Genomic DNA, 20,091 nt, shown 5'->3' with positions numbered 1-20,091 from the left:
CAAGGCTACATGGGCAAGTGGAAGGACGCATACTCGGTCAGGGTATATATCTAGACGACCAGGTACACAGGCCACATGAGTTTTGTCAACATATGGTAAAGCACAAGAACGTCAGCCCGTCCCTTCGTGTCGACTTGTCAACACAAACATGTCTGAGAGGCAACTTTTGAAACGTTACAGAAGCTAGCTAGCATGCTACCTAGCAAGCATGCTAACCTTGGCTAACTGAGTGGTTATAAAGGTAACTAACGAAAATGATGGCACTCGGGGGTCACGAAATGTAAACACATTGTAAGAGTTCACTGTCGCATCTGGACACCAAGAAGCAAATGTTTTAGTTGCATATATGAAGACCTGTGTTGGTGGATCAGGTTGCTCAGTGGATGCCATCTTCCTATCCCTCGTTTGTTTGAGAGGCTGCTCGAGTGAACCACGCTCGATTGCTTCTCCTGAAGGGTACACAAAATGTCACTACTTATTAACTACACAAAACACAGCACAGTTCACATGAAAAGCTCAGATTAGATTTGACCTGGAGCCCCTTGCGACGCACAACTTCAGCTGAACTGATAAAAGTCTGAATAATAATAATGATAAAGGAAAAACTTAACACAAGAATAAACGGAATTGCTGAAACTATATTGATTAATTATGCTGTTAATAATTTAGGATAACGGGGTTAAGATGCTTCTTGTTTGAGATAATACTGTGCTCCATACACAGATGTATTAATCAAAACAACAGAAAAACCTGCCTTGGAAACTATACTTGAATATCTCAATGTTATGCTACTTTATACTTAAATGTTGTAGTTTTTAGTCCATCACATTTAACGGACAGCTTACTTTTCATATGAAAAGCTTACATAAAAACACAAATATAAATTTTATAAAACACAATGCCTTGCTTGAGATAAGAAAAAAAAAAGTTGTTCCCTCTTAACTTCTCATATGATTAATTGAGGATCAAAGAGGTTTTACACTTTTTCACAAAGATCATGAATGAACCATGAATTTTAATTAATACGCAGAAAAAAAATGTAGTTTGTATATCAAAATTTAGTTTTTTCTTCTTTCCTTTCCCATTTATCATCTGATGACTCATCTGGTCACCCTTTGGATGGCCCTGACTGCTAGGCTGGAGACAACTGGACTAACCTGTGTGAAAAAACTAGTTGCATCTTGACCAGATACGATGCTGCTTACAGACTGATGATGCAGTTTTAACAATTTTATTATCATAATGCTGATTATTATTATCTAGTTATTTCGTTTTTATAACATATCGGCCACAGGGGTCATTCTGCAGAGGGAGTACATTTACTTTTAAAACTCTAAGTATATTTAGCTGAGAAAACCTCTTACGCAGAATTGGAACACAGGACTTTTACTTGAAATGTAAAGTTTTACACTGTCATGCTGGTACTTTCAAGTAAAGGAGCGGAGTAATTCTTTAACCACTGAAAAGAACTCAGGCCTCTGAGTCTCATAACAGTCAGGAGGCCCTGAAATCCTGGGGCCTTCGAGCACTTTGTCCTGTCAAGAACCTCCAATTGCACCAATCACCAGAAAAAAAATTCCTTGTATGTGGAAACATACTTGGCAATAAAACTGATTCTGATTCTGATTCTGATTTGACAGCCTTGCCCGGTAGTCTGAGATATCTCAATTAGATGTAATAAGTTATTAATGAAACATTCATTTTCAAAGTCACCACCAAGCGACACATTAAAAGTAGTAAAATTAGCTATTAGAGTCCATAAAAGCTTGTGAGAACATATCTCTGAGTTGACAGGCCCTTTCCAAGTGAGATTTTATTGCATCTTAAAATTCTTCCACGTGATCTTCAGTTGGAACTAGATAGTTCGCACTAACTAGCTAGCTATCTTAACAGTTATTTGGAAACACAAACTGTCAAGCGTTATTGCAAGTTGTGCCTTTTTGTTGTCCCTTTGCCGCTTTCTCATATCTTAGGGTTCTAACATACAAAACTACATATCCCAGAGTCCGTAGCGCCAAAGCGGCGGTTCCGCGTTCGAATGAGCCTGAGCCGAAATAGTGGTCGGGAGCTGCTGTCGGTATTTGTCAGTGTCAAGATAAAAGAAACAAGAGAATTGGTTAAAGCCTAGAATGATGGATAGGAAACCGTGTAAGGTGTGCAATTTCACACGACAGAAATCATACGGCTTGGTTGTTCCTTCCCTGGATGAACTGAAGATAAAGGGTGAGTAGTCAGAGTGGCTATAACTTGTAAACGTGTCTGAATGACTGTATAATTCTTGAGGATAAAAGTCAGAGGAAGCTGACCATAGAGTGAAATCCAGGCTCACGGAGTCGTATTTTTCGGTTGTTGCATTTAGCAGTGATCTCAAGTAGCATTGGTGTGTGTCCTGCTAAAACGGCTGTAGGCTTTATTTTGAAACTGAAACAATTGTCATTATCTAGACAGAGTGATCTTCAGCACTGTTGGCAGCCACTGTAACGACCGCCAGTGTGGTTTTGCTCCACACTTTAAGCTTAGTCTAATTTATCGCTCCTGATCGAAACGAGCTGTGCAGCAACACTTTCATCGTGTTCAAACATGAAAAATCAGACAAGACCTGCCCCCTGTCCTGCTCATTCCTAGAATACTAGTCAGCAGGCGTTGCCCAGATCACTGCACTCTTCAAGGCGTCTGCCCATCAGAGGTGTAAATACAGCTTGTGTTTTAGGTCACAGAAGTGGTGGCCTTCGAGGACCATGACTACAAATTTGTGTTATCATTTTTGTCAAACCATCCACATCTAGGAAATATAGACTTTTGATCTTGCTAAAGCATTGGTCACTGGTCACAAAGTGCCCCGTGTTATTTGTAAGACCTCCATTTAATTATCAAATTTATATGTTTGATCTCATTATAAAGTTATAAATTGCAATCAACATGTTGTTACAGGCATTGGTGAATAATGCACCTTCCCTTTAATGCAGGTTCAGACAGCATATAAGTAACGCGATTATGGAAAAATACAAAGGTAATGCAGGCGAAATCGCCCTGTTAAATTTGGTGGTGGTTAAAGCAACCAAAGTAGTTGTTTAGTTGGAGCCATGATTTCACTAGAGGTTTAATTTGTATTCTGTGGTTATGCTCTCTGTGAGGCTTTACATGTGAATTCAAAAATAACCCTGATTACACAAAAGATTCAGTGTGGGACACACACAAATCTACAAGACACAACATGAAGTAAAATATGGATTTATTAGGGACATAAAGTATACATAATACACAGGTGAGAGCTTAAATGGACATTAACTTGTTTGAAGTGCAGAAGTCATTGGTATTTGCTGACGATCAGGTGATGTGTGAGTTATTAGTGTCTAAGATATTTAGCTTATTTGCAAACTTGGAACTGGCTGTCTTGATTATTTTGCTGTGAAATATGGTTATTTTGGCATTCATAAGAAAGGATATTCACAAGATCTGTAAAGTCTGTCATTTCTCTTTTCTTTCTACAGGGTGTGAATTCCTTGGATTGAGCCCCGGTGACCAGGTCACAGTAGTCCTAGAGGATGATGGGACGATAGTACAGGATGAGGCCTACTTTTTATGTTTACCCTCAAACACAAAGTTCATGCTGTTGCATGAGAAAGAGTCATGGTCTCCAGTTCGCAGACGTAAGCAGGTTTACTTCTGTCGCAGATTTGGCCACTGTCCAGAGTAAATCTTATTATTTTAACAGTGAAATGTCCAGGCTTGTGTTGTGTTACTCACTTACTTTTCATTGTAGTTGATGGTGGCACAGCCTGGATGGCCAGGGAGTCTGTGATGCTGGAGGCTGATGTTGTGGACACTTCCAGTGCTGTGGCACCCTGGTGGGACCTGGCTCAGCAGCTAAAACAGGACCTTACCAGCATCATCCTCATGTCTGAGGCAGACTTACAGGTACCAACATTATTCCTCTATCTCACCAACAGCATCTGCTGTCACCATCAGCTTTTTAATATTTGTCCATTTAAAAGATAGGGCTAATGATATTCTATAGTTTTCCTATTGTCAACAGATGGAAAGACACCTGTTAATTCTTTCCCTCTTTTGCTCCATTATTTGTAGTTGCTATTACTTTTTTATTATTGCTATAAGTATAATTTGTGTCACCTGCTGTTGCAGACCTTAGTAGATGCCCCATGCCCCGAACTAGCCTCTGCTCTGGGCTTCCAAGAGAAGAGGGCTGAGCAGCTCCAGGAGACACTGCAGAGGGTTTTGGACCGAAGAGAGGAAGAGAGGCAGTCCAAGGAGCTGCTCCAACTCTACCTCAAAGCTGTGGAGACAGAGGACAGACAGCAGGAAATGCCAAGTCAGCCCAGCCAGGGAGGTATGGCTGTGTCATTTTGTGGTGGTTTCCATTTTTACAATTTGGAAATGGTTATCCTAAATAAAGATCTAGGACATTTCATTTTTACACTCTAAAGAGATTTCACAGTTTATTCTGTTTTCTGACACAATATAAACTATATGATAAGTTGCCACTCATTGGTTAGAAGTTATTTAAGTTTTTCTATTTCAGTCAGGTCAAATAAACTGCAGAAACTTTATAGAGTGTCTAACAGCAATATTCTGTCACAGAGATTCAGCAGTAATTTTTAAAGATATGGTCACTTTGCCAGAGGTGCTTGTATATCTTCCTCTGTCCTAAAAAAAAGTCAAATGAATAGCTGTCATCAGTAAGCATAAGTACAACATCCAAAAAATAAATAAAAATCAATATAATGCCAATGTAATGACCCATAAACTGCTTGTTCTTTAGACAAGTGTCTGCCACAAAACCTTGATCAGCTTGCAGGACTGGCGCAATAAGAAATTCTTTGGAGTCATAAATTCTGAAAATAATTCTTGATAAATATTGTTATTTAATAACTAAGAGCACAATTTGTATTCAGTAAATCAATATTTTATCACATCCATGTTCATATACAACCTTAAGCTTTTGAATGTGCAGAGTGACAAAGCATATACGTTTAGTCACACTAAAATGAATTAAGCAGAAAGAATTCTCCTTGAAACATGGAAAAATACATGTGGAGAAATCAGCTGTAGATATTAGTTTGAACATGTTGTTTATCAATTATAAATATAAATCAGTTATCAGTCTATTCCCTCTGCTGGCATATAGTATTTACAGTAGGTGGCTCATAAGGGAAGAGGTGTGCTTGTGCATTTTGGTCACTAGGTGGAACTGTTGTCCCTGCTGAGCAATCCCACCTCTTGAAAGATTTACTAGAATTATACCTTTTTATACAACAAATGATCCTGAGACAGAACCTGTTTCAATGTGTCAGGGTCTGGAGACATGGATATGTTGGATGTCACAGAAGTGGACTCTGCATCTGGATTCATGTCCAGGACACTGATGGTCTTGAAAGGCAAAACAAGCCCAGAGACCAGGCTCTCCACTGAAGATCTGCAGGTACTCCACTCATCCAGTCTTCTTCAAAACCTCTGCAGATAAAGATAACCAAAATTGGACTTTTAGACATTTTAGCCAAGTGCTTGCTCGTTGTGGGTACTGTTGGGTTTTTTTCTGTAACAAAGTAAGGTCTTGACCTTACCCTGTAAAGTGCCTTGAGATAATGTATATTATGATTTGGCGCTATACAAATAAAATTGAATTGAATTGAATTGAATTACTGTGTATAATTGCAAATCCAGTATTTATTAGAACTTCTGAAAAAGCTTATACAAAATATTTAGATAGCCTTGACAAACCAAGGTGCATTTATATGTCCCAAAAATGTAAAGCTACTTCATCATATTCCTATATTATTCCATTTGACACAAGGCTTATGCTGTAACACACCCTATCCAGTCTAATAAGCAGCTGTAAAAATGATTATGCAATGACCTAAAACTGCAAGTTCTGACACAACACGTCCATATTTTATTAGTCCTGTTATATAATCCAGGGGGTATTTACTTCAGCCTCAGATCAACTCCTAATTGACACATTGTCAACAAAAACTTGACATTATAAATTTCACAAAAGATAGGATTAGATTACAGGGCTATCTGATTGGATTGCATTAGTTTGTACATGTGTGTCCAGAAATGATAAAGCAGCATAAAGTCTCATTTGTTCACATTTCCAGTGTTTGAAATGAGGGCTCTTCCATGTGTCTTTAGATGGTGGTGACCAAAGGGGTTGAAGCTATGGAGCAGGTGCTGGGCTGGGACACAACAAGGACGTCCACACTGCTGCAGGCCTGCGAAGCTGAGCTGGCCAGACGTCTACAGCAGGCTCAGACTGTGCAGTCCATCAGGAACAACGCACAGCTGAACAGCAGCCAGCAGTCCAGTGAAAAGAGTGTGGAGGAGAGCAATCAAACACCAGCCCAAGGCAGCAACTAGGCCAATTCTTCACCTGAGCAGAGACTGATAAGAACTCACACTACCTGCCTCAGGGTCAGTAGAATGGGATTTACCCTGTGTTACTGATTATATCCATAATGCTGGAATCCACGAATGATAATGATGTTGATGTTTGCATCATTTTTGTAAAACTTGCAAACCACTTAAATGCTTTTGCCTCAAGAGGAGGCAGAGTGATTTGCACAACTCATGTTTATCAAAGACATATTGACATTATCCTGGCCTCGACTTACTATTGGCTCCTAATTTTGATTGCGTGCCATGCTGTGAAAATACACATACACAGATATAAACATATACATGTGAAAACTTAAAGCAATAGTTTGACAAGTTGGGGAAGTGTGCTTATTTTTCTTGCTGAGAGTAGACAAACGGTCTGTGTTATATGTGCATGACGGTCACAGAACATCTCGGTTTTCATGTCAGTGCCCATGTTAACAGGTTAGAGCTCAAGCCTTGCAGGTGCGGCGCATCTTCTAGAGTTTTGGCGTCTTGCTTGTTTTTCACGTGTGACGCGCAGTTCCCAGCAAAAATAGAAAGGCACCTTTTGTCATATTAGTCATATTGACATCATACCAGCAGCACATAAAACTGACATCTTACACTATAGTTACATTGTGTATGCTGTATCTGAATATGACACAGACATGAAAGAAATATAAATATTATATTTGTTATTTGTTATTCTCTCTCTCTCTCTCCCTCTCTCTCTCTCCCTCTCTCTCTCTCACTCTCTCTCTCTCTCTCTCTGTCTTTCTCTGAATGAGGGTTAATGAGGTTTATAAGTAAAGTAATCAAACATTCGATTAGTGATGACCACTATTCATGGCAAACTCAATGAAGAAAGATGGGGCTGGAGGTGTGGACACACACAAGCACGTGAGCCGCAGCAGTTGAGCGAGGTAGCTGTCACGCACACACAATGTAGGCAGTGTGTCCCAAGTGTTGGAAGAGAAGATGATCACCACTCCGATGACTGTCTGTTCAACATGAAGCTGGAGGGAGCAGGCAGCCGCTTAGGCTTAGCATAAAAAGTGGAAACTAGGAAAAAAGCTTGACTGGTTCTGTCTGAAGGTAACACAATCCACCTACGAGCACCTCTCAAGATCACAAATGAAAATGTTATGTCGGTTTTGCTTAACCAGATCTTCTCATCTAACTCTCAGCAAGAAAGCGTACTTCCCCTCAGGTGGAACTATTGCTGTCATGTTTGATATAAATTGTTACTGTTTTCATTCTGTTCCTCCTTAAACACTGCCAGTTAAGACTGAATTTTTTTTTTTTTTTTTTTTTGAGCTAAACACAGGTCAGAAATTTAGCCTTTAACTACCCAGAGAAACCCTGTCGATCTCCAGCAACGAAATATTTTGTGTGTGTTGGAAATAAGTTACATGTGCCATCACTGAAATGACATTTACATATTGAATACAGGGGATCTTTTGGGATGTTTAAAGTAGAGGTGCGCTCTTATTTCAATCAGTTCACAGTTCACATCCTGTGTCTTATAACTTGCTCCTGCTTGTTTTCTTCCCCGGTGACCACTGCAAAAGGAGGCAAATGTTATGTTCCCACTACAGCTCTACCTTTTTCTCCAATAAGTTTTTAAGTCTACTAGTAGAATCGTAATGTTCAGCAATTTTGAACTTCAGATAACAAATCCTGGCATGTTTGAGAACTCCCCTAAATGTGGCATTTTCCTTTCCACTTTGTGCCGCAGCCTTCATGTGTGTGCTACATGGTGTGAAATGTCATCATTCACTGACCTGTAACCATTAGCGGAATCTGCACATGGGAGAATGAATAGTTGAAAGACCATAAAATGATGAGCACATGAATTCTCCACACAAGACTCAATACCATAGTAACTTGCATAGCACTACATTAGAAGGATGTGGACGGCAGACAGAAACCGTGGGCAGGATCATACTGACTAACGCTTTCACTGAGATACATGCAAATCGGCCAAATCTATTTGTGTAAAAGCTAATTTGAATGGATCACACAGGCTAATTAATCATTCCAACAATAGAGTTACTCAAGATAAGATGTGTGTCACATTACACGCAAGCCTCACTGAGCACATTATGGCTGGTATTATGGGTAAGAATGACAAAGCTTCATCTTTGAATTACGTAGAACCAATATTTCTGGATGAGTGCTCTTTAAGACTATCAATTATATACCATTGTGGAAGTTATGTATCAGTCTAGTGGCTGTGTGATATGTGATCGTGTGTACAACATGTGCAGGTCCGCGTGACTCATAGGTTATGGTGAAGATAGCCATTGTCACGCCTGTCATCTCATCATCTGTCTCTTGAACAATGAACACAAAATGATGGTGGATTTGAATTTGCGTAAGGCTCATCTTTTTGTGTTGTGGTGAGATTGAGATGTCATTACCGGCTGCTACTTTAGAATTACAACCGGAGAAAAGTGGAGGATTCATATGCATCTCCTATATACTTAGTACAGTTTCCATGGAAAACAAAAAGGTTGAGCCTCAGCATGTAAGGCAGTTTCATTAAAAAGAAACCTGCTGTTTTATAAGCCTGTAAGAACTGTACTTTGTGAGTTCTACAACAGTCAAATTTTGTATTTTAACACGTATGACAATTGTTACAAAGGGGCGTTGTAAATGACTGTACAGTATGTGATTTAAGATACCTTTTATAGACATGTTGAATGGTGGAAGGAGGGATTTTCTGAAATAAACAAGCCCTCAAACCTTTGACAGTGCTGTTGTCCTACATTTTTTCCAACTTAAACATTACATGTGTTTATTTTGAGTGTAAATGTGGTGGAAACCTGTTGTGTTGATTTTATGTATTTCAGATGAAGCTCACATAAACCTCCCGTGGACAAGTGTTGAGAATTAGCATGTATGCTGACACACTTAGGTAATGCATCTGGTTCGTCATTCGTAATTGTGATGTCCATGTCAAATAAAATCTATATATATATATAAAGTCACACAGTATCCAAGTGCATAAAAAGGAGCATTTATAATTCTGTATTCTTGACTCTCCTTCCTCTGAAGACTCATTCAAAAGCTGAGCATCGTGTAGTGACACACAACATTAGTTTTGGGCTCAAAGCTAGAGGCTTTTTATTTGTGACAGTGAAAGTACTCAATAGTTCTTTATATGTCTGTCTTTACACACACTACAGTAAATGCCCGAGATGCAGGGTTGTCAGTAAAATAGTGAAGAGCGTATTAGCCCTAAGCCTGTTGGCTGCATGCTGCTGTGCGATATTTTCCAACAGTTGGTTAATGGGTTTCATGGTGTGCGTAATTCCTGTGGAATTGGCTCCAACTAGGCTGAACAGTTAGAAGTGAGTGTGGTGCGGGAGCAGTTGATTATGCTATCATGTGTCACACCGTCTTGGTGGATCAGATTATGAGTGAGCACTGCTCACTTTTTGCTCTGTAAGCACCCAATTGCCCTGAGGACTGTCTGGGCATTTCATGCTGGAAACAAGCCTTATCCCACGTGGACAGATGACTTTCAGAGAGCACATGTCCACCGAAGACCCAGGGATTCTGTTGGGTTGCAAATGCCAAGGGGATATATGGGTCAGTACGTACCTTGCTATGCTAAGTTTGTGGTGGCCTTCAAACCACACAGTATGTAGCAACATAACGGTTCAATCAAAGTGAACATACTGATGGTTTAAAAAAAAAAGTCTTACGATAACAGAAAATTTGCATTGGCCTACTGTATTTCCAAAGGACAATGTGAAAAAAAAATCACACAGTTGAGTGACAGAAACTGTAAAAAATAAATCAACACAAGAGCAATTCTTTCTCACATCATGCTCTTTGGCCCCACTTGTGGGACACAGATGGAGGAAACGTTAGTGAGTGAATGCTAAAGTGTCAAATGAGAGGCAATTTCATGGGACTGAAGAACCCAATAACGACCGTCGTGATAGAGGAGTAGATCTGGGATTGCTGAGAACAAACTGCATAATGTATGAAGGTTAAACGACTAGCATTCACAGCTTCTTAGATGAGACTGACTCACGTCCAGAATACTTTAAACTGAATTCATTTATTATTTCTGCCATTAAAATGTGCCTCTGTCTTCAGCTAGAACAAAGGAAAAATGACTGTTTGCATTGTGTCTTTGTAGCACAATTGTCACAATAACATGACAAGGATTCATTAAGTTAATGTCTCTGCTGTGGTTAAACACAATACCAGAGCTTTATCACAAACATTAATTGTCCCAACATAAAAGTCACGTAAAATTATCAGGTAGCGTATAACTACACACACAATGTTTATGTCAGTCTTAAGTTACAATGAAAGATTCAGCCTTAGTACTGGTGTACTTGATCTTCCATCCCTTGTTTTTCCCACTTGTGTCAGATTTGAATCTAACATGCACTTGGTAACTTCCTGTGTCAACGCGGGCTGGTGCGGATGATCCACAGAAGGGTCCATACTCTTGTCCTGCTGTTGTTATCTAGAAAAAGTAAGAAACGGGGATGTCGATTCGTTAAATGTCTGACAGATTGATGTCCAGCCAAACTTGAATATGCAAGAGGCTGCATGGCCAAACAGTACATCACCCGAGGAGGACAAGTAAGTGATAAACTGCCTCCACAAGCATGAGGAGGAATACATTGCTTATTCATCATCTCTCTCTTGTGTGTGTGTGTGTCTGTGTTCAACTCACATGACTAACCTTTAACATATCGTACGGACAGGGGGCGTCTGGGTGTCCCTCTACATCAAAAGGTTCCAGGAAGTCCAGGATAACTCTGTAGCCCTCCGGCAGAGATATAGTGTGATTACACTGACTCATGGGTGGGTAGGGGTTTGGGTAGCCCGGACTGGTCAGAACCCCCGATGGCGAGGTCAACACCTGGCTGTGGCATGGCACTGTGAGGAGGACTCACACACTCACTGAAATGCTATTTAAATGTGGTCACTCCAGGGCACATTTTAAACTTTTAGTCCAGTCCTCTCTGTTCAAATCTTGTTTATTGTTATTTTTAAAAAATGATGAACAAGTGTTAGGATATACCTGCAACTACTTTATGAGTTAGAATGTCGTGGCTATGGAAGTATTGTTTAATTTGAAGAATTTTTTTTCTTTTTTTCATGCCAATTGAGATATTCCCTGGCAACATAAATGATGGGATTCATTTAGGTTTGCATTATTGCCCTGGCGAGGGTGCAGATGTTGTTACAGACAAAAACAAATGAGTACTGCAAAGAGGCTGAGTTGCTGTAATTCATATAATTAGTACAATCTGTAGGCAGATAATCATTTTTTGCCTATTCATTGTGTGATTTGTTTTGTCACCCTTTTTCCTCTGGCAAAGAATAATAATTTAAGGCACATCAACCGGTAATTGTGATAAATTACCTAGTGTCAGTACACTATTAGCGCTGCACACAGGTATCAATTTTTAATGTCATTTTGAAGTTGCTTTTCCCTTAGGAATCGACAGTAATTAACCTTGCTTTACACCAGCTGGCAAAGATCAACTACTTTATGCATCAGTGTGCCTTTTCAGTCTGAAATTAGTCAGCACAGGCCAAGCTATGATGGAGTGAAATCCAATCTAGGACACTATCAACTGCGTGCCCGGTGTGAAATGTCAGGAAATTGTTTTTTGAAGATTTGTTCTGCACTAGTGTGAAATATTGAGATCACTTTGAAATACAAATGGCTTTTTCTTACAATAATTAGGCGTAGCTACAAGTTTACAACACCGCACTGTGATCTCATTTCCATCCACCCTTTTCACAAAGTCTGAAATTAGCAACATTTTGTATGTTGATTGTTTTTATTAAAACCTTAATACCACATCTACAAACAGTGCCAACTGAAAGATTAGGCCATTATCATAGTTATATCATCAACAAATACTATGTTGTGGCCAAATGCCTCAAACAGAGGTCAGTGCCGAGTCATGGACACTGCTTTGTTTTATTGCCATCAGCATCTGCTGGACTGTGTCTGGTAGTAAGGAGCTGAACACTGTATTCACACTACACCGCACGCTGTATTTACAGAGATGAGTACGGTGTGTGCCGAGCTCTCAACACTGCACCTCTCTACACGGCTTTTGACTGGCTTTGATTAAGCTCAGAGGAGCATGTCTCTTCAGCTGTGGTCTGCGTGGCTCTTACCTGTGCAGGATCTTTTGTTGTCATGTAGAAGGTATCCTTGTCTGCATGAGCAGTAATATCCGCCAATGTAATTGTGGCAAAAATGATCACACACTCTCTCCCCGTCCATCTTGGACAGACATTCATTGATATCTGTGAGAGATAGAGAGGTTAAAGAGTTAAACATGACACAATAAATATGTATTTTTCCCTTCATGAACATACTTAAATTTGTGGTTTGCACTGGCTTTCACAAGCTAAGCCGAACCTCTAAATGAATCTAGATCTTCTTTAACACTGGCTCACACAGAAATGTGCCATCAACTGGCTGAAACTAAGTGATGACCAGATGTTGAAAGAAAGAAAGGTGCTGCAGCAGCCTCCAAAGTGTGATTGTTAAATCCAATTAAAACACAAAATTAAATTGGAAAAGTATTAATTGCATGAAAACAGAAATTGCAAATAGGCCTTTTTTTTAGTTTGCTTCAGCGTCAGAATACTAACAGTCAGTGGAGGATTAAAAAAGGGGGTCTATAATGAAAATGATCTAAGAGAATATATAGATTCAAGCAAAATATACAAGTTTCTGCCCTATGTTGCACTTTATCCCTGTTGTGTGTTATTGTTTTGTTATTATTATAGTGTATATAATTTGCGTATAGCCTTTCTTCTTTGTTTCTAAATCTGACTGAATATTTTAAAACATTACTGTATATACTTGTGATGATATAAACCTATAATTATTTCTCTAGAAACTCCATCACACTCTGTGTAATTGCAGCCGCCAAAAACGTACCTGCCTTCTGGCAACAAATGTCACTATTCTGCATCACCTTCTGAGGTGTAAAATGCTTGGAAGCCGGTGAATCGGCCCTCGTTAGAGTAGTCACTTCTAAAGACCACTGACATGAGGTTCCCGGCTGACAAGATGACGGTGTTCCTGGGGGTGCTTTCATAGTTCTTCTCTTCCTCACCGCAGAACCGCAACGTTTCATTTCCCTCTGCCAAAACCTGGTTTGACAAGGTCAAAGGCCTTTTAGTACAGACTCCAATGCAGGTAATAAGAGTTGGGGGTTTCTCCAGTATTTACCCGGATGTAGTCATATTCACACTGGTAGGAGGGCTCCACACTGAAGTGGGTGAAGTAGAGTTTGACCCTGTGGCCGTCTGAGACACTGATGTTCCACACTATGTGCTGGTTGTCGGGGTATGGCTGGGGGAAGTTTGGGGAGGTGAAGCTGCCATATAACCCTGTCATTTCCACACTCAGCGAGACATGGAGGAGGGAAAACAGGACAAATACACAGCAGCCACTGGGCAAAATTAGGTGTGATGGCAGCAGTTTAAAGGATTATTTTGCACAAATAAATGCTAAGTGACACTCACCTGGTCATGCTGGCTTCACAGTCCCAAAATATGTTGTGTGTTTTGGAATGGTTCACTCACTGATCTAAGGGTAAATGAACCCGGCTGTCCTGACTGGCCGACATTTAGGCAAACAAAGTGAGACAGGCACATGATCAGTTTGTCATCATTCCCCACCTCCCTCAGTCACACAGATCTATCAGACTAATGAATGTCAGAGTCATTTATATTCATTCTTACGCTTAAAGTCTTTGTCTTACTGTTTTATCACCTCAAAATCTGTTCCTAGAATTCATTGTATTCAACAAAAGACATGAAGGAAGCCTGAAAGCACATCTCTTGGTTGTCCAAATCATCAAATTAATTAAAAAAAAAAAAAAAAGAATCTCAGTCTTAATCTTTAACTTGAAGAAATTTGAGCATAAAAATTAAGATATGTTCATAAAAATGAAGATCACCTGTCACCTTGTCTCACCCTTCAGTGCCCTATGAAAAGTGTTTAGACAGTGATGCTGATCAGACCAGACCCTTTAATTATTTTAATTATTTCAGATCCTGCTCTCATGGTCGCTGAGCTGTGAGGCTGGTAAATAAAAGCCCCACGAAAATAAACACACAACACCCACAACATTTACCAGCCCAGACCTTTTGTTTGCACCTAATTACTGTATCAGGGAGGAAAACAGTCAGTGGTATATCAGCAACCGATTCCCAGTGAATAAAACCAGATTGCTTCTTTTGATTGATTGTTTTTATTTATTTATTTCACATGTATGTGTCTTTGTCTCTGCCAACTGCTTTCAGGTCAGACTGTATTGTAAAGGCTTTTATAATGAGCGAATTGAGAATTCATGCTGTCTGTTTTGATGGAATACAGATATTGATGCGATTCAGAACTGATAGGGCCTTTCAACTAGCAACAGTTGTACGATAAGTAGGCATATAATAACCAACCCCCACTCTCCCTAATGCTAAAGCAGTAATGGCTAGTATTGAAGTGAATTACAATAATTATCCACATAAACATCAATGATAATTTCCCTTTTGCAAATGACCTCTCTGATGGTACTCTTTTTAAATGGTGCCATAACCTTTTCCTTTTCTCCTGATTGTGAGCTGGCCAGATAGATGTTGAGCCACAGTGGAGTCTGTGCTGACAGCAGATGTTCTCCTCTTGGATGTCACCCAGCTGCCAGTCAGACTTTGATGCTCCACTACAGCGCACCAACAAAAATGACTCTCTCTGACACTAAACAAAAAACTAAACAAAAAACTCCAAATCCATAAGAAAAAAACAAACAAAAAAAACAAGAAAAAAAAGAAAAGAAAAGAAAAAAAACAACAACAATTGATAACGATTTATGCTCCATGCATCATTGAGGTCTTAAAGGTGATTCAGATCTTAAAGGTGAAAACAGAAAAAAGATCCTGGGCTTCTTCCACTTACCCACCTTACCCACCAAGGAGCTGCATAACCACCTACATCAACCTCCTGACAATTTTTTTCGTTTTGGCATTTGGGTATGTGGTACTTGATTCAAAAATATCCCACACAGTATTTCTCCTTGGTACTGAGAGGGCTGCTTTAAAAAGGGAGTGGCAGACTGTTCTAACCTCTCAGCCACCTCTTTTAGATTTACAGTACCTGTAGAACACATGCGGGATAAACTTGGCAGCCTCTAGCAGCTGTCCTCTTTTGATTTTACGGTGAAATGTAATACCTTTATTAATTTATTTATTCATCTATGTTTGCACATTTAAACTACAGAACACTGTAAAATCACTGTCCTTGATGAAAAGACACAGTACTTTGATATGACTTTGTATTAAAATGTAATAATTCAAGAAGTTAGTATATATTCACAAAATTACATACTGAAGTAAGTGGTATAAAATAAATATGTAATCATTCACCCTGATGTTGAATCCCCCTCTGTATGAAGTATGTTCAAAATAGCATAAGATGAACTTCCAACAGCTACAAAACAAAAACATTTGTAAGCCACTTCTGTTCAGTCTGTTGTTGAGGAAGACACTAATAAATGATTCATTCTAATACATTCAACACACACTGATAACTTTGTTCAGAGTCAGGTAATAATTTCAAAGCCCAACCTGCAACTGTGATGCCTAGTTTTTGTAGGTTTGTGAAGTGTATCGTGTTTTGTAAAAGAATGTAGAACACTGTAGTTTTGAGGTATAATGGATCATGAATGGGCCAGAAACCTTATTTTTTAATCACAGCATTATCTTATAGCCCATTGATTAGCCAAACTATACAGTGGTTTGATACAAAAAGACTAAACATTGAACATGGAAATATAGTCAAGTTGTTTTTCCCTTTCCTTAAAAGTAATGTTTTAAGGTCTGCCTTTGCTGTGGGTCACTCTACTTTCTAAATGTCATTCCAGTGATTGGCACTGCTACTAATGTACTGCTTGTTTGTTTTATTGACTGGACAGATTTTTTTTTCTGGAGGGGGGGTCAGGACTTTTATCTGCACTGCAATGTGTTCTGAAATATAAAAAGCAACAGCATCCCTCTGAAATGCTTGCGGCTACTGACACCGGCACCTTTTCCATTTTTTCCACTGCATGCTCTTTGTAGCTGCTCAGCTATATAACCTTTTCACAGCCTGGGGTCATACCTTTCACACCCTTAGTTCATACCTTAAGGTGCAAAAAACCTTTCCTTTTATTGCAGCTGGCTGTGGACTAGAAGTTAAAATTAAAGCCAGAATAGCACAATTAATACATTAGAGTATAAATATGATATCTGAATGCTCAGCAAATGTTTGAAGCAAAGTGAAAAAAACATTACATCAAGAATAAAATACAAGAAATCAACATAAGAAAAGAATGATAATATTTCTGTGATATTGTGCAGCTCACTTTCTGTATTTGAACAAGTCTGTCTTGAGGCTGAGAGACAAACTAACTGAAGTGATGATGTCATCTAAAGACGAGCTCTGTAGACGGTGAATAATGGGACTACTGCTGACACCATTACCGCTGTGGTGTTAGTTTATGTTGGAATATGCTTTTTTGATTTGCAGCTAGAAGGACTTCAATCAAATAAAATTCACTTGGACGGACATAATGCCTCGAAAAAAAGGACTGACTGAACATCACCTGGTGATGACATCCATTCAAAGCTAATTACTCCAGCCAATTTTCCAGCTATAGATGGCTACAGTTCTCTGTGTGTAGATTTCTGCTTTCCTGTCAAAAATCAGTTGAATAATCTCTGATGCATTTTCCCTTTCAAGAAATTTGTCACCCAGAGAAAAAAACTTTTTGCAGTCGTGCAATGCATTGAAAGAGCCTTAACTGCGACGTGTTTGCCAGTTTTAACTCGTTCTGATAAGATTGCTGTGATGCAACAGTGATGACTTTGCATTTGTACCTGAATATGAGCTTCACCCTGTGTTACCAGAAGGTCTGCTTGGTGACTGAAATATAGCAGCTCAGAAACTCATCCTCAAAGCACAAAGCACATTCATTATAAAGGCTTCAGAATACAGTTGAATATTGGGGCAATTTGTTGTGCATGTGCGTCATGAACAAAGCACATTTGCAAGATACTGACTTAACTTGGTAGTGTGTTTGTGTGCATGTACCACAAATAATTTGCTCACACACAGACCTGAGCATGCACTCAAAACGTGCATGGACACAGGGCACAGACGGTTTTGATTTCAGCATGATCAAATCTTGAATGTCCATGTGCACAAGGCTGTTTCACCTGCTTGCTGTACCATGCAGTAATGAAGTGCTTCCTTATATGAAGTCAGCCAGTCATTAAAGAAAGAATAGGCCACTTGAGATCAGTTCGAACCACAGTGACTGTTTGTATCTGGAGAGTCAACAAAAGGGGGGGAAAAGTTTCTGTTGTGTTTTTTTCTTTCTCATTTAGCACAATTTACAGATCTCTCTGCTGGTGATGTGGCAACCTCTTCAAGCTGTAAGCACAGCTTTGCCCTGATTCAGTGTCTCTCTGAACATTTTGTGCTAGAAACAAATTATACTCCCAGACATGCTAGAACACTTTGTGAGTATATTTACCCTAACTATGGCATCCTTCTGCCATCTTCATCCTCACCCTCATCCTCTTTCTCCTTTCCACCGGCTGCAATCACAGCAGTCTCAACCACCCACATGCTGTAAACTGTAATTAAGGACTTGAATAAGTGGGGATGTGTCACTTGAGCGCAGCACTGAAGAACAATGTACAGCTAATCCACTGTAATTTGCTCGTCCACTGCAGTTATGCAGAAACGATAAGAGTTTTAGCTTCCACAGCAGACTACCTGCTGCAAATAACAGACGGTTTAAAGGCAGCACCAGGCCAAGATGTCTCTTACAGTCAGATAATCATTTATTCATCAGTGTCTGAAATCAGGTCAGTTAGATCACCAACTTTCAATGCAGAAATGTAAATGTACATGTAAATGTAAAATGTTGCTTGCGGGAACATCCACATTTACTTCACCGAACTGAGAAAATAAGGTTTTACATGCCTTTGCTTCTGGCTGTTCCTTGGTCTCTCTCTGTTTTTTTATCGTTTTTTTTAAAACCCAAAAAATGTCCTTGGCTTGAGCCTTGAGGCCAGATGTTCACAAGCTAAAGAAACAGAATTGATTGAATGCCATCAATATACATTAACATTGCTCTTTGTTGTGAGCGGTGCAGCAGGTTTGGTTTAATGCTTCCATTAACACTGCCATTGTTCTTGCTCATTGTGCGTGGGCGCAGAGAATACAGTAAACAAAAACACACCTGGAAATGGAAATGTCTCATAGTGGTTTCTTGTTAAAGACTCACTCCAATTTTCCACCAAGAGCTCTCTTCAGGAATGATTTCAGAGAAAAAAAACGTATGTAAAAATGTGAAATAAAGAATGTATAAACATGTTATTGAATGCAAAGAATAAATGAAATTGCCTCGTTATCTTGTTGGACAGAATCAGTGATTAAGAGAAAGATTAAGAGAAAGAAAGAAACATTTGACAAAGTGATATTCAGTTTAAGAATTACAAGGGTTTTTGGAAATATATTATTTTTTTTTAACAAATATTACATCTTGATGAAGCCAGTACGAGGTCGCACTGCTATCAGAAAAGATAGCAACTGGGCAGACTGACCATTGCTTCCTCTGCTGGATTAATTTTGTGGATGAGGAAAGTTTCCAGGTCACTGAAATCAATTAAAGTCTGATTGCCATATTTGACAATTAAGCAAGTTAAATTCATTGTTCTAAAAATAGTTCCACAACACAATATCTGTAGTTTGATCTGTTCACTGATGGTGGTGAATGGTGCACAATTTTTCAACATGTGCTTTTTAGTAAATGTGGTTAATAAATACATAAAGGGGAAAACACTTACTTTTTTAAGAATGAGAGACTACAGCTTTTAAAAGGTTTTTAAAACACACACACACACACACACACACACACACACATATATATATATATATATATATATAAGCAAAGGTTGTATTGTTTCACGTAAATAACATTATGATAACTGCACAACATTGTAGCAGAGCCTTGGTGCATTGACTACAAAGTGTCTCAAAGGCTAAAGGCACACGTTCAATGTATGACTCATTATTTATGCCGGTTCCCAACATCCTCCGATGCTAATAATCAAGAATGACTGCTGATGAATTGATGTTGAGCCTTTTTGTGCTGGATTTCATTCCTGACGTCAGGCCCATTACTCTTTCAATTTGGCCTGGCATGGCTCTTTTTCACACATAACAAATATGGTCATTTCCTTGCTAATTCAAACAGGCCTCAGCTTTAGCAATTCATTGGCTTGCCATAAAGCAGTAAAACAGTCAGTGACGTTGGTGTGAGGAAGCAATGATGAGAAATGGCACACAGGTGCTGCTCTCACCCCTGAATCTGTCCCTTTATTAGTATCTCACCACCACCATGCTTTTCCCTTCATTATGTTTCAAACAGCTCTCTTGCACAAAACTACTGACAATTACAATTTAAGGCCAAAAGAGAATTTTCAGCTTAAGAAAAAAAAAAAACATTTGCTCATCACCTCTTTTAAGTTTTTGGTAAGCCTGCAAGTGATCAGCAGTGAACTTTTCTTTTCATAACATTATAAAATGATGTGCCAAAACATTATGATCACCCCCGCGTAGGATGCTGTTGCTCCTCTGCCCTGAAGAAGCTCAGAAGA

General features: G+C 39.2%; 3 protein-coding genes across 8 annotated transcripts in view; 1 reads left to right on the top strand and 2 right to left on the bottom strand.

Annotated features, from left to right (window-relative positions):
• The window catches only part of pex14 (peroxisomal biogenesis factor 14), a 46,087-nt gene extending 44,583 nt beyond the window's left edge, over positions 1-1,504 (bottom strand). For 4 of the 5 annotated variants that reach the window (XM_071475893.1, XM_071475891.1, XM_071475894.1 and 1 more), the window contains exons 1-2: positions 1,426-1,504; positions 355-449 (exon numbers count right to left, since the gene is read on the bottom strand). In XM_071475893.1, the coding sequence (XP_071331994.1) occupies positions 355-449; positions 1,426-1,489 (159 nt within the window). In that variant the 5' untranslated portion in view covers positions 1,490-1,504. Of the gene's footprint in view, positions 1-354; positions 450-1,425 lie in introns of those variants that run through there. The other variant, XM_071475896.1, reaches the window with a different exon arrangement.
• A 496-nt stretch (positions 1,505-2,000) lies between these two features.
• dffa (DNA fragmentation factor, alpha polypeptide) lies at positions 2,001-9,130 on the top strand. The gene is made up of 6 exons (XM_071475897.1): positions 2,001-2,223; positions 3,492-3,650; positions 3,764-3,918; positions 4,144-4,348; positions 5,313-5,440; positions 6,154-9,130. The coding sequence occupies exons 1-6, from the start codon at positions 2,130-2,132 to the stop codon at positions 6,376-6,378; spliced, it is 966 nt and encodes a 321-aa protein (XP_071331998.1). The 5' UTR covers positions 2,001-2,129; the 3' UTR covers positions 6,379-9,130.
• A 429-nt stretch (positions 9,131-9,559) lies between these two features.
• masp2 (MBL associated serine protease 2) lies at positions 9,560-14,023 on the bottom strand. Of its 2 annotated transcripts, none has more exons than XM_071475898.1 (6): positions 13,915-14,023; positions 13,619-13,841; positions 13,362-13,539; positions 12,550-12,681; positions 11,084-11,289; positions 9,560-10,870 (listed from the first exon to the last, which is right to left on the bottom strand). In XM_071475898.1, exons 1-6 carry the CDS (start codon positions 13,920-13,922, stop codon positions 10,697-10,699), a joined length of 921 nt encoding a protein of 306 aa, XP_071331999.1. In that variant the 5' UTR covers positions 13,923-14,023; the 3' UTR covers positions 9,560-10,696. The 2 variants fall into 2 exon arrangements, with proteins under 2 accessions (XP_071331999.1, XP_071332000.1); XM_071475899.1 differs by having other exon boundaries at positions 11,093-11,289.
• Positions 14,024-20,091: the final 6,068 nt, after the last annotated feature.

The sequence above is a fragment of the Trachinotus anak genome, unplaced genomic scaffold, assembly GCF_046630095.1.
Source record: "Trachinotus anak isolate AG129_WGS33_773 ecotype Australia unplaced genomic scaffold, CSIRO_AGI_Tana_v1 ptg000004l, whole genome shotgun sequence".
Classification (NCBI taxonomy): domain Eukaryota; kingdom Metazoa; phylum Chordata; class Actinopteri; order Carangiformes; family Carangidae; genus Trachinotus; species Trachinotus anak.
The sequence above is the reverse complement of the archived record's forward strand: the minus strand, read 5'-3'. Positions and strand labels throughout refer to the sequence as shown.